Here is a 25418-nt window from a genome sequence, read left to right as displayed (position 1 = left end):
TAAACCAATCAAACCGAAACGATGGAACGACACGCCCCCAATCCCCCGAACCCCCAAAAAATGCAACAAAGTTGCATTGAGATGGTTAAACGTATCAAAAAGTATAATTTTTTCCAATTACAGTAACAAATGTATTTATTTGAGGATACATTATAGCATAGCCCGGTGTCATAGACTAGACATAACCAGCCATAGCAAGCATTTATGTACCAGTTGCAATACACTTGGAACCTTATTTGAAAAGCTTAAGAAATAAATTGTGAAGCATTTGTGACACGCTACAGGCTTGCAGGAGCGCTCAGCATTTCAACGCACATCACCAACATTACTTGAACAACATGCCTATACATTTTTAATTTAGGATGTATAAAATGACATTTAAAAAAATAATTACTTCGAATTAAATAACTAAATGAAAAATGTATTTTTAGGCTACACCTTTGAATTCAATTTTAGAGACGTGAGTTTGGCCAGTGTTTGGTTTGAGGATCATGCAGTGAGATATGCATGCCTAGTTTGTTCATTTAGCCGAGCAGATGCTCTTATATCCCCATGCACTAATCAGTCAACATAAATCTATTTTGTAACAACAATATCATGGAATAAAATAGTATCAATTACAAAATGGTTGTTTCCCAAATGAAAAAAAGTTACATGTGCATATAGGCCTACCCGATGGTATGCGACTGCTGTGTTAAAATATGAATGACTTTTTCCAATTCATTGATGATCAGATACTTCAATTGTAACTGGTTCTGTTGCGCTCCATTTTTACAGTTGATAGACTATCCTCTTTTTTAACAATTGCCTGTAAAGAAATCACAACCTCTCTGGTTCTGCAGCATGCGCTCATTTGTTGTCATGCATGCTCTTTTGTGGTATTAAAATATTTTACTTGTCTCCAGTGATGTAGAATTATGTAGAATTGCATGAAATGCGTTCATAAAATGCTTTTTTTTGGGGGGGGGGGGGGGTCACAAGTAAGATGATGGATTCATACAGTGATTTTATTATAATGGAGATCTTTTCACCCCTACCCTTGTCTGCAGTGGAATGTGAATCCACAATCGTATGGCTACTTGCCATGTAATGCTTACAAAACGAGGAACATTTTCTAAAACTGCATATCTAAAGGCTCTGGTTGGTCCTAGGAGTTAGGGTAAAGTGTAGGCATGTTCTCTGCTATCCACTTTATGTTTTAATTATTAATTTGGGTATATGGAAGGGTCACTTGTTTTTTTCTTCAAGCATTCATGGAGGGTAGGGTAAAAATATATTTTACTGAATGGAGGGCCATCCATTTTCATTTCAGAGAGGTCAAATAACTTACAGTCTAGGGTGTTGAAAAATATATATTTTTGCCCTCACTAGGGTGCTATATCGGTCCGCTAATACAGCACTATTAAATGACCAGTGCACTACTTTTGCCCCCAATAAGTATTTGTAAGAATATGAGTTATTTAAACAGCATACATGTACAACTGGACAACCTGGTTTCTGCATATTAGAAAATGTCAGTACCCTTAGATAGATGGATATGTTTTGCCAATAATGTTTTGTCATTATGTAGGCCTATAATAGCTGGAAAGACACTTTATTTTCAGGTGTGAATAGGTCTTTAGTACTTGATACCACTGACTTTAAATGGTTGTCACACCCTGATCTGTTTCACCTGTCTTTGTGATTGTCTCCATCCCCCTCTAGGTGTCGCCCATCTTCCCCTGTGTACTTATACCTGTGTTCTCTGTTTGTCTGTTGCCAGTTCGTCTTGTTTGTCAAGCCAACCAGCGTTTTTGTCAGCCCCTGGTTTTCCCCAGTCTCTCTTTCCTCGTCTCATCCCGTCCTGACCCTGTACCCATCCGCCTGACCACTCTGCCTACCCCTGAGCCTGCCTGCCTGCCTGCCGTCCTGTACCTTTGCCCCTGTGCTGTAATGAACATTGTTACTTTGACACGGTCAGCATCTGGGTCTTACCTTGATACCTGATAATGGCAGGCTATAGCCTTGAAAAAATAACAATATATTGCCTAAATCTGTGGTTCACAAACTTTTCATAGTCCCGTACCCCTTCAAACATTCAACCTCCAGCTGCATACCCCCTCTAGTGCCAGGGTCAGCGCACTCTCAAATGTTGTGTTTTGCCATCATTGTAAGCCTGCCACACACACACTATACGATACATTTATTAAACATAAGAATGAGTGTGAGTTTTTGTCACAACCCGGCTTGTGCGAAGTGACAAAGAGCTCTTATAGGACCAGGGCCCAAATAATAATAATCAATATTTAACCATCTTTCATATAAAACCTTATTGGTTCATCGGAAATTGTGAATAACTCACAACAGGTTAATGAGAAGGGTGTGCTTGAAAGGATGCACAAATCAAATGTATTTATATAGCCCTTCTTACATCAGCTGATATCTCAAAGTGCTGTACAGAAACCCAGCCTAAAACCCCAAACAGCAAGCAATGCAGGTGTAGAAGCAATGCAGGTGTAACTCTGCAATGTTGTGTTGTATTGGAGAGAGTCTCAGTCTTAAATCATTTTCCACACACAGTCTGTGCCTGTATTTCATTTTCATGCTAGTGAGGGCCGAGAATCCACTCTCACATAGGTACGTGGTTGCAAAGGGCATCAGTGTCTTAACAGCGCGATTTGCCAAGCCAGGATACTCTGAGCGCAGCCCAATCCAGAAATCTGGCAGTGGCTTCCGATTAAATTCAATTTTCACAGAACCGCTTGTTGTAATTTCGATGAGGCTCTCTTGTTCAGATATCTGTAAGTGGACTGGAGGCAGAGCATGAAAGGGATAACGAATCCAGTTGTTTGTGTCATCCATTTTGGGAAAGTACCTGCGTAATTGCGCACCCAACTCACTTAGGTGCTTCGCTATATCACATTTGACATTGTCTGTAAGCTTGAGTTAATTTGCACACAAAAAATCATACAATGGTGGAAAGACCTGTGTGTTGTCCTTGTTAATGCAGACAGAGAAGAGCTCCAACTTCTTAATCATAGGCTCAATTCTGTCTCGCACATTGAATATAGTTGTGGAGAGTGCCTTTAAATCATAGATTCAGATCATTCAGGCAAGAGAAAACATTATCCAGATAGGCCAGTCGTGTGAGAAACTCATCATGCAAGCGGTCAGACAAGTGAAAATTATGGTCAGTAAAGAAAACTTTAAGCTCGTCTCTCAATTTAAAAAAATAACGTCTCAATACTTTCCCCCTTGATAACCAGCGCACTTCTGTATGTTGTAAAAGCGTTACATGGTCACTGCCCATGTCATTGCCTAGTGCAGAAAATACGAGAGTTCAGGGGCCTTGCTTTAACAAAGTTAACCATTTTCACTGTAGTGTGCAAAATGTCTTTCAAGCTGTCAGGCATTCCCTTGGCAGCAAGAACCTCTCAGTGGATGCTGCAGTCTACCCAAGTGGCATCGGGAGAAACTGCTTGCACGTGCGTTACCACTCCACTATGTCTCCCTGTCATGGCTTTTGCTCCATCAGTACAGATACCAACACGAGCAGCAGCTACGTTTGGCTACATATGGACCATTAGTGGAATTCCCGCGAGAGAGTAACGGATAATGTGATTGGATGTTAATTATTAGACTAGGCTACCTGTATTTGACATTGTTATTTTGCTGAACACTAGATGGTTTAATTTTATTTTTGGCAGTGAAACGAGGCTACTCAGGCGAGAAAAAACCTCACCCAAATGTATAGCTGTAACGGCTGTCTTTGGAAGAAGAGGACCAAGGTGCAGCGTGGAATTTGTTCATCTTTTATTTTGGATGAAAAAGGCACTTCAAAGAAAAACAAACGACAGCCAAACAGTCCTGTCATGTATCCTAACACACTAAACAGAAATTAACTACCCACAAACCCCAAAGGAAAACAGGCTGCCTAAGTATGACTCCCAATCAGCGACAACGATGTACAGCTGTCCCTGATTGAGAGTCACACCAGGCCAAAACAAAGAAATACAAAGCATAGAAAAAAGGACATAGAATGCCCACCCAAATCACACCCTGACCAAATCTAATTAGAGACATAAAAAAGGCTCTCTCAGGTCAGGGCGTGACAATAGCCCTGTTGGAAAATATAAATGGACTGTTTGAAAATGTGAAGAAAAAATAAATAAAATGTTTTATTTTTTAAATGTGATTCACATTTTTATTAGTATGTTGCTTACGTCTTTCCCCGGCATTTTACAGCATGTTTCTTCTAGCATAATGCATTGCGGACTAAAGTGTCATTGTAAATCTCTATATAATCAGCTCCATTACATTTTTTCTAAATCTGAAGCCAACAAGGGGTAAGCCTATGCTTTTAGCCATTTTCTTTTACAAAAGCCACAATACTGTCACACACCCCCTCAATTCGAGCCCTGTTCTTACGGCTGAAATCCCGTTAACGGGATCGATATGACAACAGCCAGTAAAAGTGCAGAGCGCCAAATTCAAAACAGCAAAAATCTCATAATTAAAATTCCTCAAACACACAAGTATTATACACCATTTTAAAGATAAGATTCTCATTAATCCAACCACAGTGTCCGATTTCAAAAAGGCTTTACAGCGAAAGCACACCAAACAATTATGTTAGGTCAGCACCTAGTCACAAAAAAACATACAGCCATTTTCCAGCCAAAGAGGAGTCATAAAAAGCAGAAATAGAGATAAAATTAATCACTAACCTTTGATGATCTTCATCAGATGGCACTCATAGGACTTCATGTTACACAATACATGTATGTTTTGTTCGATAAAGTTCATATTTATATAAAAAAAATCTCAGTTTACATTGGCGCGTTAAGTTCAGTAATGTTTTGCCTCCAAAACCTCCGGTGACTTTGCAGAGAGCCACATCAATTTACAGAAATGTTTATCATAAATGTTTATCATAAACAATATACAAGTGTTATGCACAGAATGAAAAATACACTTCTCCTTAATGCAACCGCTGTGTCAGATTTCAAAAAAGCTTTACGGCGAAAGCAAACTTTGGAATAATCTGAGTACAGGTACTCAGACATCAAAACAATCCATACAGATACCCGCCATTTTGGAGTCAACAGAAGTCAAAAATACCATTCTAAATATTCACTTACCTTGATGATCTTCATCAGAATGCACTCCCAGGATTCCCAGTTCCACAAAAATGTTTGTTTTGTTCGATAAAGTCCATCCTTTATGTCCAAATATTCCAACCGGACAATTCCTTTGTCTTCAGAAATGAAAAGGAACACGCCTAACTCTCACAGGAGTGCGCGCGATTGCGCTCATGTCATTTTCTCAGTCATCTGATTCCAATGGCTCTTATTCTCTCCCCATTCACAGTAGAAGCATGAAACAACGTTCTAAAGACCGTTGACATCTAGTGGAAGCCTTAGGAAGTGCAAAATGACCCCACAGACACTGTATACTGGATAGGCAATCACTTGAAAACTACAAGCCTCAGATTTCCACACTTCCTGGTTGGATTTTTCTCAGGTTTTTGCCTGCCATGTGAATTCTGTTATACTCACAGACATCATTCAAACAGTTTTAGAAACTTCAGAGTGTTTTCTATCCAAATCTACTAATAATATGCATATCTTAGCTTCTGGGCCTGAGAAGCAGGCAGTTTACTCTGGGCACCTTCTTCATCCAAGCTACTCAATACTGCCACCCATCCATAAGAAGTTTTAACTTAACACACCAAGCAAGCCCCTCACTCACTGACACTGAGATATTTAAGGAGTTCATGGTGACTGAAGAAATTTGCTGACAAAATCTATGGATGTTAAACTATAATTTAGTCTGTCAAACAGGTAGGCCTACCTCTTATTTCTTGAATAGGAAGAAATAGGCTCCAACACAAAGCCCTCTTGTAGTTAGTAACCATCTCCGCATCTGCTGCTTCAAAGTAACAAAGCAGTGGCCCCACCTGTTTTGAGAAGTCTAAGGGGAGCCCTTGAGAATTCGAGCCCTTTGGGTATTGACACAGAGATACATTAGAAGTGCCCATCCAAGAAGTCTCAATGTCATTGGCCACAGGTAAAATTATGTCAAATCACATTATATGTACAGTAGCTTTGATTGGACTGATCATGTCAACATCATACTTTCAAAATCTTAGCTAGCAATTATCATCATGAATCAAGTCGACAATCTACTAGCAAAATCCTTTTCAATCCTTGTCATATGAAGATAAATAATGATTAGAAATTATAAATAAAAACGTATCGGTGCTCATCGGCCATTGGACATAAACATTACACAACAAGTTGGAAATCGCAAATTCAACAATGAGTGGTTTGGAAGGAAGTGAGCACAAGGTGAGTCCAAAAATGTATTGTATGCTGCTGCAAAAATGACGTAATATGCCAGGGAGATGTGTATACTGTAGCTAAGAAAGTAACACTACAGTTGAAGTCGGAAGTTGACATACATCTTTGCTAAATATATTTAAACTCAGTTTTTCACAATTCCTGACATTTAATCCTAGTAAAAATTCCCTGCCTTAAGTCAGTTAGGATCACCACTTTATTTTAAGAATGTGAAATGTCAGAATAATAGTAGAGAGAATGATTTATTTCAGCTTTTATTTCTTTCATCACATTCCCAGTGGGTCAGAAGCTTACATACACTCAATTAGTATTTGGTAGCATTGCCTTTAAATTCTTTAACTTGGGTCAAACGTTTCAGGTAGTCTTCCACAAGATTCCCACAATAAGTTCGGTGAATTTTGGCCCATTCCTCCTGACCGAGCTGGTGTAACTGAGTCAGGTTTGTAGGCCTCCTTGCTCGCACACGCTTTTTCAGTTCTGCCCACAAATTCTCTATAGGATTGAGGTCAGGGCTTTGTGATGGCCACTCCAATACCTTGACTTTGTTGTCCTTAAGCCATTTTGCCACAACTTTGGAAGTATGCTTGGGGTCATTTTCCATTTGGAAGACCAGTTTGCGACCAAGCTTTAACTTCCTGACTGATGTCTTAAAACCTGTCTGGGCTAGGGGGCAGTATTGAGAATTTTGGAAAAAATATGTTCCCATTTTTAACTGCCTCCTACACCAACTCAGAAGCTAGAATATGCATATTATTGTTCAGGTTTGGATAGAAAACACTCTGAATTTTCTAAAACTGTTTGAATGGTGTCTGTGAGTATAACAGAACTCCTATGGCAGGCAAAAACCTGACAAGGTTTCAAGCAGGAAGTACCCTGTCTGACAAGGAGTCGTGCGTCTTGCATCTTTTTATTGAAAAGTAAGGATCTTAGCTGTAACGTGACAATTCCCAGGGCTCCGATAGGCTCTCAGAGCCCGGGAAATAACTGAAGGTTTACGAGGGAGCCTCAGGCTGAAACACATTATCACCTTTTGTAAGTGGCTGCTCCGAGGACCTTTGAATGAGGCGCGTGCATGAGTCGCTCCTGAGGAGAAATTTTATTCGGCTGTTTAGGCTCAATGCATACTCCCGGTCGGAATATTATCACTAATCTACGAGTTAAATGGCATAAAAATTGGTTTTAAACAGCGGTTGACATGCTTCGAAGTACGGTAATGGAATATTTAGACATTTTTGACACGCCAATGCGCCATGCGCGGGACCGTGAAGAAGCATTCTGATAGTGTCTAGAACTCACGAACAAAACGTCGCTGTTTGGATATAACGATGGATTATTTGGGACCAAACCAACATTTGTTATTGAAGTAGAAGTCCTGGCAGTGTATTCTGATGAAGAACAAGCAAGGTAAGAACATTTTTCTTATAGGAAATGTGATTTTGGTGGAGGCTGACCTGGGTGGGTATCTAAATAGCTAGCCCTGTAATGCCGGGCTATGTACTTAGATTATTGCAAAATGTGCTTCATCCGAAAAGCTATTTTAAAATCGGACATATCGAGTGCATAGAGGAGTAATGTATCTATAATTCTTAAAATAATTGTTATGCTTTTTGTGAACGTTTATCGTGAGTAATTTAGCAAACTGTTTGTAAATTCCCCGGAAGTTTGCGGGGGTTATGCTTTTTCTGAACGTCACATGCTAATGCAAAAAGCTGTTTTTTGATATAAATATGAACTTGATTGAACAGACATGCATGTATTGTATAACACAATGTCCTAGGTGTGTCATCTGATGAAGATCATCAAAGGTTAGTGCTGCATTTAGCTGTGGTTTGGGTTTATGTGACATGATATGCTAGCTTGAAAAATGGCTGTCTGATTTTTTTCTGGCTGGGCACTCTGCTGACATAATCTAATGTTTTGCTTTCGTTGTAAAGCCTTTTTGAAATCGGACAGTGGGGTTAGATTAACGAGATTCTTGTCTTTAAATAGCTGTAAAATAGTCATATGTTTGAGAAATTGAAGTAATAGTATTTCTAACGATTCAAAAATCGCGCCACTGGAATTTCAGTAGCTGTTACGTAGGTGGGACGAAATCGTCCCACATACCCCAGAGAGGTTTTAAGATATTGCTTCAATATATGCACTTGATTTTCCTCCCTCATGATGCCATCTATTTTATGAAGTGCACCAGTCCCTCCTGCAGCAAAGCACCTCCACAACATGATGCTGCCACCCCCGTGCTTCACGGTTGAGATGGTGTTCTTCGGCTTGCAAGCCTCCCCCTTTTTCCTACAAACATAACAATGGTCATTATGGTCAAACAGTTCTATTTTTGTTTCATTAGACCAGAGGACATTTCTCCAAAAAGTACGATCTTTGTCCCCATGTGCACTTTTTTTATGGCGGTTTTGGAGCAGTGGCTTCTTCCTTGCTGAGCGGCCTTTCAGGTTATGTCGATATAGGACTCGTTTTACTGTGGATATAGATACTTTTGTACCTGTTTCCTCCAGCATCCTCACAAGGTCCTTTGCTGTTGTTCTGGAACTGATTTGCACTTTTCACAGCAACGTACGTTCATCTCTAGGAGACAGAACGCGTTTCCTTCCTGAGCGGTATGCCGGCTGAGTGGTCCCATGGTGTTTATACTTGCGTACTATTGTTTGTACAGATGAATGTGGTACCTTCAGGCATTTAGAAATTGCTCCTAAGGATGAACCAGACTTGTGGAGGTCTACAATTTTTTTCTGAGTTCTTGGCTGATTTCTTTTGATTTTCCTATGATGTCAAGCAAAGAGGCACTGAGTTTGAAGGTAGGCCATGAAATACATCCACAGGTACACCTCAAATTGACTCAAATTATATCAATTAGCCTATCAGAACCTTCTAAAGCCATGTCATAATTGTATGGAATTTTCCAAGCTGTTTAAAGGCACTTTCAACTTAGTGTATGTAAACCAGTATGACCCACTGGAATTGTAATACAGTGAATTATAAGTGAAATAATCTGTCTGTAAACAATTGTTGAAAAAATTACTTGTGTCATGCACAAAGTAGATGTCCTAAACGACTTGCCAAAATTATAGTTTGTTAACAAGAAATTTGTGGAGTGGTTGAAAAACAAATTTTAATGACTCCAACCTAAGTGTATGTAAACATCTGACTTCAACTCTAAGTGTATGTTGTGTAGTAAGAAGTTAGTAGCCCATGTGCCTCACGCTAATAATTTTGTCCCTTTTCCCCTCTTTCACCTACTGTTCTGACTTGGTGGTGCACGCACGCATATAGCCTGTTTTAGAGAAATGTAATCATCGAATATTGTAAGAGCTTTCAAATTAAATCAAACTTTATTTGTCACATGCGCCCGAATACAACAAGTGTAGACCTTACCGTGAAATGCTTACTTACAAGCTCAGTTCAAGAAGAGTTAAGAAAATATTTAACAAATAAATGAAAGTAAAAAAGATTATAAAGTAACACAATAAAATAACAATAACGAGGCTATATACAAGTGGTACCGGTACCGAGTCAATGTGCGGGTGTACAGTTTAGTCGAGGTACATGTAGGTAGGGGTGAAGTGACTATGCATAGATAATAAACAGCGAGTAGCAGCAGTGTACAAAACAAAAGGGGGGGTGTCAATGTAAATAGTCTGGTGGCCATTTGATTAATTGTTCAGCAGTCTTATGACTTGGAGGCTAGAAGCTGTTAAGGAGCCTTTTGGTCCTAGACTTGGCACTCCGGTACCACTTGCCGTGCGGTAGCAGAGAAAACAGTCTATGACTTGGGTGACTGGAGTCTCTAACAATTGTTTGGGCTTTCCTCTGACACGCCTATTATATAGGTCCTGGATGGCAGGAAGCTTGGCCCCAGTGATGTACTGGGCCATACGCACTACCCTCTGTAGCGCCTTACGGTCAGATGCCGAGCAGTTGCGATACCAAGCGGTGATGCAACCGGTTATGATGCTCTCGATGCTGCAGCAGTAGAACATTTTGAGGATCTGGGGACCCATGCCAAATGTTTCAGTCTCCTGGGGGGGAAAGGTGTTGTCGTGCCCTGTTCACGACTGTCTTGGTGTGTTTGGACCATGGTAGTTCATTGGTGTGGACACGAAGGAACTTGAAACTCTCGACTCGCTCCACTACAGCCCCATCGATGTTAATGGGGGCCTGTTCGGCCCGCCTTTTCCTGTAGTCCACAATCAGCTCCTTTGTCTTGCTCACATTGAGGGAGAGGTTGTTGTCCTGGCACCACACTGCCAGGTCTGTGACCTCCTTCCTATATGTTCTCTCATTGTTGTCGGTGATCAGGCCTACCACTGTTGTGTCATCAGCAAACTTAATGATGGTGTTGGAGTTGTGTTTGGCCACGCAGTCGTAGGTGAACAGGGAGTACAGTAGGGGGCTAAGTACACACCCCTGAGGGGCCCCAGTGTTGAGGATCAGTGTGGAGGACGTGTTGTTGCCTACCCTTACCACCTGGGGGCGGCCCGTCAGGAAGTTCAGGATCCAGTTGGAGAGGGAGGTGTTTAGTCCCAGGGTCCTTAGCTTAGTGATGAGCTTCGTGGGCCCTATGGTGTTGAACGCTGAGCTGTAGTCAATTAACAGCATTCTCACATAGGTGTTCCTTTTGTCCAGGTGGGAAATGGCAGTGTGGAGTGTGATTGAGATTGCGTCATCTGTGGATCTGTTGGAGTGGTATGTGAATTGGAAGTTGGTCTAGGGTATCCGAGAGGATGCTGTTGATGTGAGCCATGACCAGCCTTTCAAAGCACTTCATGGCTACCGACGTGAGTGCCACGGGCGGTAATCATTTAGGCAGGTAACCTTGGGCACAGGGACTATGGTGGTCTGCTTGAAACATGCCGGTATTACAGACTCTGTCAGGAATAGGTTTAAAATGTCAGTGAAGACACTTGCCAGTTGGTCCGCGAATGCTTATATGGCTTATATGGCCCCGTTATTTATCCTATGGTTCTGACTTAGTGTACAGGGAGAATACTGTCAGAACGGCCCATGTTCTGAATTCTGTCGCTGTACATTTCAAAAGTGCTGAACAAATAGTTATATTGACAACGTCCGTCTTAGCTACTCATTAATGTCTTAATTGAAATTACGGATTGCCTCTTACCCCCTCGTCGTTCCCTCATGCCATAATTTGTACATCTCAATTGTCAGTAGAAACCATATTTGTTTAAACAAGTCAGCCATATCAGATGTTTTTTAAAAAGGCAGCAAATGAGGCTGAATTAACTGTTTTTTTGACAGACAAGGCTCCGCTGATAGCCAGGTATAGCAGTGGTAAAGTGTTGGGACTGTTGTTGGGACTCTGCTGTTGGGACAGCTTTATGTAGGCCCTAACAGTTTGTGGGCACCGATTGTCACCGTTATAGTGCAATTAATGTTTTGTTTAGTGTTGTGTTGTGTAGTGGCTTTGCTGGCATGCATTATTTTTTTATTTTTTTTTGCCCCAGCAAGATTTACATGCTAAAAATCGCCACAAATTACTTGAATATGGATCATTGTGAGTCATATAAATAGCTTCATTATGGGCAATGAAACATATTGTTTTTATTCAAATCAATTATAGCAGTAGCAAGCTTACTTCAGGTCCTCCTTCTCATCTTCGTGCTCTCCCTCTCAAACTGAACAGGTAGGCATAGTCCTCACACACAGATATTGCCTTTTTTGGCCAGGGCTCATGATTTCTGATAGCCTATCCACTGCAGTGTGTAATGCAGCGTAGCTTTGTTTTATATACACCATCTCAGCAGCGCAAAATTTCAGGGAAGGAAGTACATTTTCTTAAAAATATAACTTTGCTCTGTGCTTTTCTGAGCATGCTCTTGGTATTGCCTAGACCTATAGCCTATAGTATAGGCTATGGATCATTTGATTGAGACCACACTAGGCTTACTTGATATTGCATGCCCAGCAGAGAATCATGGATGAGGGGCAGCATTGGGCACACATCGAGATTTAATAAGTAACTAATTCTCAAACACTGAGCAATATGACATTCAGGGCTCTATTTTCAGGTGGCGTTAAGGTTGCACTAGTGTCAAACGCCAGTTTGTTTGCAATTTCAACCTGTAAAGTCAGTGCTCTGCTATTTTCAAACTGTTGTGCAAGGATGGGCAATTTACCTGTCTCAGCTCGCTTGCGGCCATATAGGAAGAGGAAGGTTGGAAATATACTGAACAAAAATATAAACGCAGTATGCAACAATTTTAACGATTTGACTGAGTTACAGTTCATATAAGGAAATTAATCAATTGAAATAAATGAATTAGGCCCTAATCTACGGATTTCACATGATTGGGCAGGGGTGCTGTCATGGGTGAGCTTGGGAGGGCATAGGCTCACCCACTGGGGAACCAGGCCCAGCCAATCAGAATTAGTTTTTCCCCACAAAAGGCCTTTATTACAGACAAAAATACTCCTCAGTTTCATCAGCTGTCCAGATGGCTAGTCTCAGACAATCCTGCAGGTGAAGAAGATGGATGTGGAGGTCCTGGACTGGCGTGATTACACGTGGCCTGCGGTTGTGAGGCCGGTTGGACGTACTGCTTATGGTAGAGAAATGAGCATTCAATTCTCTGGCAACAGCTCTTCTGGATGTTCCTGCAGTGTTGTGGCATTGTGTTGTGTGACAAAACTACACATTTTAGAGTGGCCTTTTAAATGCCCAGCACAAGGTGCACCTGTGTGATGATCATGCTGTTTAATCAGCTTCTTGATATGCCACACCTGTTAGGTGGATGGATTATCTTGGCAAATGAGAAATACTCACTAACAGGGATGTAAACAAATGTGTGCACAAAATTTGAGAGAAATAAGCTTTTTGTGCATGTGGAACATTTCTGGGATCTTTCATTTCAGCTCATGAAACATTGGACTAACACTTTACATGTTGCGTTTATATTTTTGTTAAGTATAATATAGCCTATAGTAACGACAATGATTTATGTAACAGTGCCAGTAGCCTATGTGTTGCTTGCAAGAGGGACTCTCAACAAGAAGCTTCTCATTATGTATTCGTAATCGTCATTTACAAGGTTTTGGCTGCACTTCTCAAAACACTAGCACAATAAACATAATTCTACATTTCAAAGGGGGGTAAAAGTGGGTGGGTTGGCAAAGTGGGTGGGGTTATATCCTGCCTGGTTGGCCCTGTCCGGGGGTATTGTTGGGGCCACAGTGTCTTCCGACCCCTCCTGTCTCAGCCTCCAGTATTTATGATGCAATAGTTTATGTGTGTTGGGGGCTAGGGTCAGTCTGTTATGTCTGGAGTATTTCTCCTGTCTTATCCGGTGTCCTGTGTAAATTTAAGTATGCTCCCTCTAATTCTCTATCTCTCCCTCTCCTCCCGGAGGACCTGAGCCCTGGGACCATGCCTCAGGACTACCTGGCCTGATGACTCCTTGCTGTCACCAGTCCACCTGGTTGTGCTGCTGCTCGAGTTTCAACTGTTCTGCCTGCGGCTATGGAACCCTGACCTGTTCACCAGGCGTGCTACCTTGTCCCAGACCTGCTGTTTTCGACTCTCTCTCTCGATACCGCACCTGCTGTCTCTAACTCTGAATGCTTGGCTATGAAAAGCCAAATGACATTTACTCCTGAGTTGCTGACCTGTTGCACCCTCTACAACCACTGTGATTATTATTATTAATTGACCCTGCTGGTCATCTATGAACGCTTGAACATCTTGGCCATGTACTGTTATAATCTCAACCCGGCACAGCCAGAAGAGGACTGGCCACCCCTCAGAACCTGGTTCCTCTCTAGGTTTCTTCCTAGGTTTCTGCCTTTCTAGGGAGTTTTTCCTAGCCACAGTGCTTCTACATCTGCATTGCTTGCTGTTTGGGGTTTTAGGCTGGGTTTCTGTATAACACTTTGTGACATCAGCTGATGTAAAAAGGGCTTTATAAATACATTTGATTGATGAATTTGATTCTTCAAAGTAGCCACCCTTTGCCTTGATGATGGCTTTGCACACTCTTGGCATTCTCTCAACCAGCTTCATGAGGTAGTCACCTGGAATGCATTAAAATTAATAGGTGTGCCTTCTTAATAAGGATCGGACACTTTTTTTCAACTTTCACCTAAAATGACCCAAATCTACCCAAATCTAACGGCCTGTAGCTCTGGATCTGAAGCAAGGATATGCATATTCTTGATACCATTTGAAAGGAAAAACGTTGAAGTTTGTGGAAATGTAAAATTAATGTAGGATAATATAGCACATTAGATCTGATTAAAGATAATACAAATAAAAAAACATGCGCTTTTTTTGTTTTTTTCATCACCTTTGAAATGCAAGAGAAAGGCCATAATGTATTATTCCAGCCCAGGTGCAATTTAGATTTTGGCCACTGGATGGCAGCAGTGTATGTGCAACGTTTTAGACTGATTCAATGAACCATTGCATTTCTGTTCAAAATGTTGTATCAAGACTGCCCAAATGTGCCTAATTGGTTTATTAATATATTTTCAAGTTCATAACTGTGCACTCTCCTCAAACAATAGCATGGTATTCTTTCACTGTAATAGCTACTGTAAATTGGACAGTGCAGTTAGATCAACAAGAATTTAAGCTTTCTGCCCATATCAGATATGTCTATGTCCTGGGAAATGTTCATGTTACTTACAACCTCATGCTAATCACATTAGCCTACGTAAGCTCAACCGTCCCGCGGGGGACACACCGATCCTATATTAAATTAATGATGGACTGTAGTTTCTCTTTGCTTATTTGAGCTGTTCTTGCCATAATATGGACTTGGTCTTTTACCAAATAGGGCTATCTTCTGTATACCACTCCTACCTTGTCACAACACAATTGATTGGCTCAAACGCATTAAGAAGGAAAGAAATTCCACAAATTAACTTTTAAGACATGAAGGTCAATGTGGAAAATTTAAAGAACTTTGAAAGTTTCTTCAAGTGCAGTCGCAAAAACCATCAAGTGCTATGATGAAACTGGCTCTCATGAGGACCGCCACAGGAAAAGAAGACCCAGAGTTACCTCTGCTGCAGAGGATAAGTTCATTAGAGTTACCAGCCTTAGAAATTGCAGCCCAAATAAATGCTTCACAGAGTTCAAGTAACAGACACATCTTAACATCAACTGTTCAGAGGAGACTGTGTGAATCAGGCCTTCATGGTCAAATTGCTGCAAAGAAACCACTACTAAAGGACATCAATAAGAAGAGGAGACTTGCTTGGGCCAAGAAACATGAGCAATGGATCTTAGACCAGTGGAAATGGTCCAACAGCCGTGTCTTTGTGAGACGCAAAGTAGGTGAACAGATGATCTCCGAATGTGTGGTTCCCACCTTGAAGCATGGAGGAGGAGATGTGAAGGTGTGGGGGTGCTTTGCTGGTGACACCGTCTGTGATTTGTTTAGAATTCAAGTTACACTCAACCAGCATGGCTACCACAGCATTCTGCAGCGATACGCCATCCCATCTGGTTTGGGCTTAGTGGGACTGTCATTTGTTTTTCAACAGGACAATGATCCAAAAACTCCAGGCTGTGTAAGGGCTATATGACCAAGAAGGAGAGTGATGGAGTGCTGCATCAGATGACCTGGCCTCCACAATCACCCGACTTCAACCCAATTGAGATGGTTTGGGATGAGTTGGACTGCAGAGTGAATGAAATGTAGCCAACAAGTGCTCAGCATATGTGGGAACTCCTTCAAGACTGTTGGAAAAGCACTACATGTGAAGCTGGTTGAGAGAATGCCAAGAGTGTGCAAAGCTGTTATCAAGAGAAATGGTGGCTACTTTGAAGAATCTCAAATATAAAATATGTTTAGATTTTTTTTCAACACTTTTTGGGTTACTACTTTATTCCATATGTGTTATTTCATAGTTTTGATGTCTTCACGATTATTCTACAATGTATAAAATAGTAAAAAATAAAGAAGGAACCTTGAATGAGTGGGTGTGTCCAAACTTTTGCCTGGTACTGTATTTAGCAAAGATGGGATGGGTCTTCATTTTGTTATTCGTTTCTTTAACAAACTATAACGGACCAACATTGTAATTGGAGTTGATTCCAAAGCAATACATACAATTCCATAAATACACAACTTGAAGCAGGGATTGTCAACTAGATTCAGCTGTGGGATGATTTTTTTCTTGTGTGGATGGTCGGGGGGCTGGAACATAATTACGATCACATTTCTCTCTATTATGCGTGGGAATACTTGGGAACAGATTTCTCAAATTAAAATCACTTGGAGCTGATTTCCTGGTGTTTTTAGTCTATTATGTCCAATAAAAAATACAATTATAAAAAAAAATAGCCAAGAGACCTTGGGGGGCCAAATGTTGGAGAATCCAGACTTGAAGGAACAACATTTATAGTCATGGAGCACGTTCTGATTAACCAGTGAGGGGCCAAGCCTCTACACACCCACAACTGGTTTATTCATCAAAACCCAGCCCTTTCGTGCCACCGCCAGCCCTGTGCAAATAATTTTGAATTGTGGAAATAGCAAAAATATTTCGGACACCACTAAACCTACAATGGTATGGCCAGCGCTTAGATTACCACAAACCAGGTTTGTTAATCAATTGCAAATTACATGAGCCTCCCCTGGACTAAATAAAAAAATACTAAACCCTCCCCCTGTATACGATGTTCCCCCTGACTGAAATTGAAAAAGCATGACCCTCCTCCATTTTCCTCCGTGTAACAATGGTGTAAATTTCGACCACTCCCTTATTTGTTCAATGGCATCAGCGCTTGGTACATAATTGTCAGGGGGAAAATGTGCGTGCATTGCGTGGGGGCGTGTTTAAGTTTTTTTTGTTGCAGTGCGCAACGTCACTCGAATGCTACGCAGTGCTGAAACCGAACACAAGCGATCACTGATTAAAAAAAGGGGGAAACTACACACACACTCTTGAACACACTTTCACCCCTTCTATCCAGCACAGCAACGTGACAAAATCCCACAGAGACTGGTAAGATCTAAATATCTTTCGGCACTGCACTAAAGGAATGATCGGTATTTTTTTTATCAGGTAACTATTGTTAGGTTTTAGGTCGATGGGAATTGCCAACGGACAAGCTCGCTGAAGTCCCTCCGTGTTCACTGCTGAATGTGAATACATCACGTATGGCGCTCTGCGTAGAAAGCACTCAAAACCTACCCGCGCCTCTTCACTCTGAACAGAAATATACTAGAATAAAGTATGTTTAAAAGGTTAGTTTTGATCACAAATGAAAGGACTATCTTTGTTTTACTGATTCGGGCCTTTCTGTCCTACGACGAGGGCCTACAGTGTCCGTCTTTCGATGGGCAGTAAATAGTAGTGTTCTTATACAGTTCGGAAGAGGCACACACACCCCTTTCTTATTTCAAAACTTACACTGAAATAAATAGTATTTTGACAAGATTGTGTACGCGATGTTCCCCACCAAAAAACACAGACCAACCCGATCATTAATCTAAACTGTTCGCAGCACTATCTGTCACTGTGTTTCGTATGTAATTCTTGAAGATTTCATTGATAGTTTAGTAGCTATATATCCTTCGTTGTTTACTTGGCTGGTGAGCATGCACGTTGTGCTGCGTTGTTGCCGCCCGTCGCTGTGAGAGCCTCTTCCTGAGCTATCATGGCAGCTGTGTTTAAAACCAAGGCGTTGCGGTGCATGCCATTGTGATTAAAAACACCCAGTTTCGTTATTAGGAGAACATGAGGTTATAGAGATTGAATGTTACTGGGAAATACAACTTTTACCTTTAATTTTTCTGGTGTATTTCAGATTTTTGTGATCAGGACCTCACTTTTCAGTGTTTGTATGTAATGTCTCCATTTCCTATTAAAATATTATATCTTAACCTAATGAATTCTACGAGTTATTGTAATTTATTTTTTAATAGATTATTGTTGATTTATGACAATATAGCTGTTCCTGGGGTAAATTGCAGATTTTGCCCTCTACACTTCTAGATCATAAAATGTATTCTACAGTCTTTCAACAATTTACTTGACTTTTTTTCTGCTTTTCTTTTCTTCCAACACATGCATGTACACACAGATACACCACACCTACACCAACAATGGAATTGGCAGTAGCCAAGGGTCTTATCATCCAAAAAACAGGAGAAATGTTCCACAGGCCCACCCCTACTTTATTAGTATCCAAGTCTCCAAATTCACCTTTTGTTTCACTGATGATTACACAACATGTTAGAAATGTATCCATGAAACACAGTACGCCACCTCCAGCAACCAACAACAGTATGGTTTCACATGTAGGCCTAGATTTTAGGAACTTGGAGGGCCTTAACAGTTTTCTTTAATAATACCTTCAGATATCATTATCTGGCAGGTAGCCTAGTGCTTAGAGCAGTGGGCCAGTAACCGAAAGGTTGCTGGATTGAATCTCCGAGCTGACAAGGTTGTTCTGCCCATGAACAAGGCAGTTAACCCACTGTTCCCCAGTAGGCCATCATTGTAAATAAAAATGTGTTCTTAACTGTCTTGCCTAGTAAAATAAAGGTTACATTTTAATAAAATGTAAAAATAAAAAAAATCACTGACAGCAATAAACCTGTACCTTCCCTGTCTAGTGTAATCTATAGTATCTATTGGGGTTTACTAACAAGGTCAACTTGATGCTGCTATCAAGTCATTACCTCTTGTTCTTTCTGTCCCTCTTACGAACAGAAGAGCTCACTGACTGTCACAGAGACGATACAGGAGACGACTAGAGAGTTTGTGAGAGAGACCGACCATGTCGGCACAGAGGAAGGGAGCGGCAGCAAAGCTGCGAAAATGTGCCTTCTGCAGGACGAACCGGGACAAGGAGTGTGGACAGCTGCTAGTGTCGGACAACCAGAAGGTGGCAGCCCACCATAAGTGCATGGTGAGAAGAACCCCCAGTCGGTGGTATAGCACTGACTACTGTATGTATTGGCCATCCATAAGGGTTTCTCAATGCCAACCAATTTAACTATCATATAAAACCATATTTAAGTGTCACTCCACAATATGACAGTATTGATATCCATGTTACAGGTTAAAACAGATCATTGTGAACCACTGAGTTTTGAGACACTGTAGGTGTAGCCGATGTGAAATGGCTTGCTTGTTATCAGTGACGTCACTCGCTCTGAGACCTTTATGTAGTTGTTTCCCTTGCTCTGCAAGGGACCCAGCTTTTGTGGAGTGACTGGTTACGATGCTTCGTGGGTGTCAGTTGTCATTGTGTTCAGAGGGTCCCTGGTTTGAGCCCAGGATGGGGCAAGGAGAGGGATGTAAGCAACACTGTTACAAAAGCAATCATATAGGGCCGGGACGATACCAGTATCACGATACTCATTATTATCGTGCCAAGGAAACTAAACTTGAAGCGGATTGAACTTCTTTAGGAAAACCACCCTAATGTTGGAAACAAACATTGTTGTCATCTAGAGTTACATGTATTTATTTTCCAAGCTACAGCACACACTATTTTGCATACAGCAGGTTTTTATCAGGACAAAAGAGTATGGTCTGATTTGTGTTTTAATTTTTGCCATGGAATAGTTATTGCAATACTGGTATCATCCCGGCCCTACAATCATATGTTTCTATATTGTAGCATATTATTCCGATTAGCATTGTGTCTCAGTTGTGAAACCTTATTCTTCTTAGGGCTTTGACGGTCATGGAATTTTGGTTGATGGTAATTGGCCAGTCTGCGGCCACCATAATACCCCCCCCCCCAAAAAAAAAAGACTCACATGTTCTCCTCACCACTCCTGACTGCATGTGCTGCCATAGAAATAGAATGAATAGAACAGGCATCCCCATTCAAGTCAATGATGGCATAATGGGTGGACTGGTGGTTATTGCGAGGAGCAAAACAGGAAGTACCAATCAGTAAGTGCTGTGATTACAAAACTGGCATATAAAATAAAAAATCCGTCTGCTAACATAATTTGAATGAACATATTACATTACCAAGGAATTTATATATAAATACCAGGCAGCCTTTGCGAGTGTACCCATGAGTTTACCAGTCAAATTGCCAGGGTTAGAGGTTCCAAGCCTGTTCTATTAATGATATTTCTATGTGTGCTGCTGCTGCAGGGAGGGTGGTGTTGCCTAGGCAACCGAAGACTCATTTTCAACTACAACTTGCTTGTTTCAGCAAGGAGCAAAAAAGTTTCATCACATTAAGAGTCCATGTCACCACTGAAACGGACTCGACTGCATGAATGCCCAACCATCCCGTCTTCAGTCAGCTGTTACAAAACTATTTAAAAATGGTTCTGACTTATTTTATTTTCTAAAGTCTTCATGTATAACTGTCAGTTACATGGTAGTAGTGCCAGCCCTAGTTCTGCTCTCTGAGAAGTAGAACATAGTTATTGCTTGTGTTGTCCATGTATTCTGTTGAATGATTTTGTCATTGCCCTGTGCAGCTTTTCTCCTCCGCCCTGGTTACATCTCACTCAGACTGCAACGAGAACATCGGGGGGTTTTCTGTCCAGGACGTGAGAAAGGAGATCAAGAGAGGGAATAAACTTGTGAGTCTCCATGGCAAGATATTCCCACATGTCCTCACATTTGGAATGTGTTCTAGATGGCACCCTAATCCCTATTAGTGCACTACGGCAAGTCTGGTCAACTAGTGCACGATATAGGGAATGGTGTGCCTTTTAGGACTCATACCACGGTGAGTTGCCAGGTTCAGCTAGTGAGATGGGAGGTCTGGTTCTTCTCCTCCCCTTCAGATGTGTTGGTCCTGCCATCGGCCTGGTGCCACTGTTGGCTGTGATGTGAAGACATGCCGGCGGACGTATCACTACTACTGCGCAGTATGGGACAAAGCCCAGGTCAAAGAGAATCCCTCACAAGGGAGCTACCTGTAAGTGCCCTGTGTACATAACCTTATTAAAACATTTAGCTTGACATTTCTGTTAAAAAATATAATAATATTTCTGTCTTTGGATGTAGTGTGTATTGTCGCAAACACCGGGATGCCTCCCAGGATGCCAGTGAAGGTATCTAACTTCTCTTCTATATGATGCTCAGCACACAAGGGATGGCTTTTCTTTTGACACTTTTAAAGTAGAACACGGGGATAACTCTCTATACTGTTGTTGAGGGTGAATTGCCGCTGTATTGATGTATCCAATTTTATATTTTTCAGATGAACAGGAACAAGGAGGTGTTGCCAATGACTCAGACTCCTCCCCTCCACGGAGTAGGGGGCGTGGGAGATTAGAGAAAGAGCGAATCAAAGTTGGATCCCGTGGCCAATCAGAGGACACACGCTCGACCTCCTCTCAAGGTGTAGATGATGAGAGCTCCTCGCATGTAAGACCACACACACCCACATACAAAACATTTGTCCTGAACATGTATCCTGAGGTGTGTGTCTGTCTTTCAGAGGGACAGGTCCCCTCTGAGGGGCTCTGGGGACGGTGGCCAGCGCTGTGGCTTCTGCCACTCCGGAGAGGAGGAGAACGAGATGCGGGGCGTGCTCCATGCAGATAACGCAAAAAAGGTTGCTGCACATTACAAGTGCATGGTAAGAATTATCTCATCACTTGTCAGTCTGTACTAAGTTGTAACAATCATTGTTCAACAGAATAAAAAAAAATGTTCTGCTGAAGATGGTCTATATACTATTGCTTGTCCAAGCATTACTTTCGGGAAGATGTATGGATTGGAAAATCCACAATCCATTTGCTGCTATACTCTGATTTGCCCTGTCTGTCACTCCTACCTGGCAGCTGTTCTCATCGGGAACCGTCCAACTCACTACCTCCTCACGGGCTGAATTTGGGAACTTTGACATCAAAACGGTCATCCAGGAAATCAAGAGGGGGAAGAGAATGGTGAGAACCTTGCAGGTAGCACTGTAGTATGGTAATGTGAAGATGCAAAGGTTGCTCAGTGGGACAAGTAGCTTACTAGCACTAGCAACTAATAACATTTTATTTGCAGAGAATTTTAATGCATTTCTACTGAATATGGGGGAAGATCCTTGAAAGTCGCCAATGCTATATCAGAGACCTGCTGTTGTATTACCAATCAGATTGATGTACCCATAGAGATCCTATTAAATTAGTATTATAGTTCTATGGATGTACCGTCCTTAGTTGAATGCACTGACTAAGTTGCTCTAGATAAGAGCGTCTGCTAAATTACAAAAATGTAAATGTGTATTGATGGTCTCTTCCAGAAATGTACCCTGTGTACCCAGTTGGGAGCCACTATTGGCTGTGAGATCAAAGCCTGTGTGAAGACCTATCATTATCACTGCGGCCTGCAGGACAAGGCCAAGTACATAGAGAACATGGCTCGTGGCATCTACAAGTGAGACCCCTCTGCTTTCTCATTTTCAGGTGTCAAGTCCTCACCTATGGATAGTTTTCTTCTGGTTCATAAAATAAACACTTAGTTTGCTGTTGGTGATTAATTACATTGCAACTACTTAGATAATTTATTTGCTCCTGACAGACCTCAATTATAATCCTCAAGTTAATATTCCTGTCTGTAATGATATGTAACCGTCGTAAAAATCTAAGTTGACATTACCCTATTGTCTCTTCTCCAGGCTGTACTGTAAGAATCACAGTGGGAATGAGGAGCGGGATGAGGAGGATGAGGAGAGGGAGAGTCGCAACAGAGAGAGGGCGGCAATTGATCACGGGGGAACGCTGCCTCCGCCACAAATCAATGGCAACTAGGTATGGCACTGTCACACCTGCCTGGATCAAATGGTGATGAATAAGTACCAATAGGCCAGCAGCTATCAAGTATCTGGTATACGGCTGATGTCAATGTACTCCCTTCACAGGTGATGGTTAAGGATTGCAGAATAAGAAGAGGGGATATCCAAGATGGAGCAAAGATATTTTTCTATTGCGTTCTTCTCCTGAAGTAGGGGGCCACTGCCAGCCCCCTCATTCACCATTTCAGTTTCTTCAAACATCAGACACACACACCCCTGCCAGATGTGAACATGTCAGCCCCTGGCTTCTTCACAAACCTCTTTTGTATCGTTAAGTTTCATGGATGAGAAATGGCACGGCCGGACTGGAGTACTAGGAGCAAAACACTGCTGCTGGGTAAAAGACGAAGCATGAGAGTTGTGGTCTCCCTGTAATACATGTTGTATTGCTCTTAAAGAAGACATGACTCAACAAAGTTATCGACATTCATTGTATCTTGCTTCCCATGTGCTCCACAGCATTCTAGTCCTATACAAACAATATTATTCTTCCTCTAGCTCTTCTTCAAGGAGGCTGCCTTGTAATATTGTAGTTTTTTTCCCAGTCTCTTCCTAATTATGGAATTTGATTTACTTTGTTGTAGCTGTAATCTCTCGCAAGAAATTCCTTTTTTACTTCTCTAAAAAAAAAAGTGTATTGTTTGACAACTATATCATAATCATAAATACTATTGAATATTTGTGGCTTTCTTTATAGTCAGTCAGGATTAAAGTTAATCTGCTAGCATGCAGCACTTTAGATTGTTTATTCATGTTCTGTATTGCTCCAACATGCCCATGCAGACTTCTTTATAAGGAAAAAATATTGACTTAAGTTTTTGTGCTATTCTCATTTTCTCAGCATCCACAATCGTATTCGTGAAGGGTTACAATTACAGGCTACAATATACATTTTGTATTACACTTATTATACTGCTAAAATGTTTTTGTCCAACATAAGAAACCAAGAAAAAAAACATTTTGATGTTGTCCAGCAGGTGGCAGTATTTCTTTTTCCTTTTATGATTTGAATATTGTACCAGGCATGTTATTTCGAAAGCTTCCAAATATGATTTTTTTTTTTCATTTTTACTTTTAAACTGCCAGATCAATATAAGATGCCTCACAAATAGTGGTTGTTGATGGACGCTTTGGGATTGGAGGAGTTTTGTTATGGTCAGATAGTAGGGTGAGGAATGTCACAGAAACCTGGATGTTGACCAGAGCAAGAAGGCCCTTCAGCAGTACCCCAGTCAACAACAACGTCTTCTGGGTTCAACCGGCTAGTTGTCTAAATGGTAGTCTGTGTTTAGTTAAACCTTGATCCCTATCCAGGCTATATATCGTTTGAAGAAAGTTTATTGTTGGCAATAAAAACGGAATACAGTCCGCTGCACAGAAAACAGGTTTAACATGTATCATTGTTTTGGAGCATTTCAATTTAAAACGGTACTGTTGATTTAGAATGGGCGTGTTGATCAATTGGGTAGCTAGAATGCTACATTACAGGTGCATGGTTCCAAGAAACTGCTTGGTAATTGACGTTGCCGTTTTCCATGTTCATATTGGTGGGAATATCATGCAGGGCCCCGCATTGCGTTTAGTCCACATGATTTTACGTTGCGTTTAGACCACATGTTTTTACGTTGCGTTTAGACCACATGATTTTACGTTGCGTTTAGACCACATGATTTTACGTTGCGTTTAGACCACATGATTTTACGTTGCGTTTAGACCACATGATTTTACGTTGCGTTTAGTCCACATGATTTTACGTTGCGTTTAGACCACATGATTTTACGTTGCGTTTAGACCACAGGATTTTACGTTGCGTTTAGTCCACATGATTTTACGTTGCGTTTAGACCACATAATTTTACGTTGCGTTTAGACCACATAATTTTACGTTGCGTTTAGACCACATGATTTTACGTTGCGTTTAGACCACATGATTTTACGTTGCGTTTAGACCACAAGATTTTACGTTGCGTTTAGTCCACATGATTTTACGTTGCGTTTAGACCACATGATTTTACGTTGCGTTTAGACCACATGATTTTACGTTGCGTTTAGTCCACATGATTTTACGTTGCGTTTAGACCACATGATTTTACGTTGCGTTTAGACCACATGATTTTACGTTGCGTTTAGACCACATGATTTTACGTTGCGTTTAGACCACATGATTTTACGTTGCGTTTAGACCACATGATTTTACGTTGCGTTTAGACCACATGATTTTACGTTGCGTTTAGACCACATGATTTTACGTTGCGTTTAGACCACATGATTTTACGTTGCGTTTAGACCACATGATTTTACGTTGCGTTTAGACCACATGAT

At 41.2% G+C, this 25418-nt stretch overlaps 1 protein-coding gene across 1 annotated transcript; it reads left to right on the top strand.

The window, feature by feature from the left end:
• The first annotated feature begins 17173 nt into the window (after window positions 1–17173).
• Window positions 17174–24479, top strand: phf6 (PHD finger protein 6). The gene is made up of 11 exons (XM_029771659.1): window positions 17174–17321; window positions 19035–19233; window positions 20777–20881; window positions 21089–21222; window positions 21312–21358; window positions 21508–21674; window positions 21748–21888; window positions 22094–22198; window positions 22546–22679; window positions 22921–23053; window positions 23164–24479. Exons 2-10 carry the CDS (start codon window positions 19102–19104, stop codon window positions 23051–23053), a joined length of 1098 nt encoding a protein of 365 aa, XP_029627519.1. The 5' UTR covers window positions 17174–17321; window positions 19035–19101; the 3' UTR covers window positions 23164–24479.
• The last annotated feature ends 939 nt before the right edge of the window (window positions 24480–25418 follow it).

This window comes from Salmo trutta, chromosome 13 (assembly GCF_901001165.1).
Source record: "Salmo trutta chromosome 13, fSalTru1.1, whole genome shotgun sequence".
Classification (NCBI taxonomy): Eukaryota; Metazoa; Chordata; class Actinopteri; order Salmoniformes; family Salmonidae; genus Salmo; species Salmo trutta.
The sequence above is the reverse complement of the archived record's forward strand: the minus strand, read 5'-3'. Positions and strand labels throughout refer to the sequence as shown.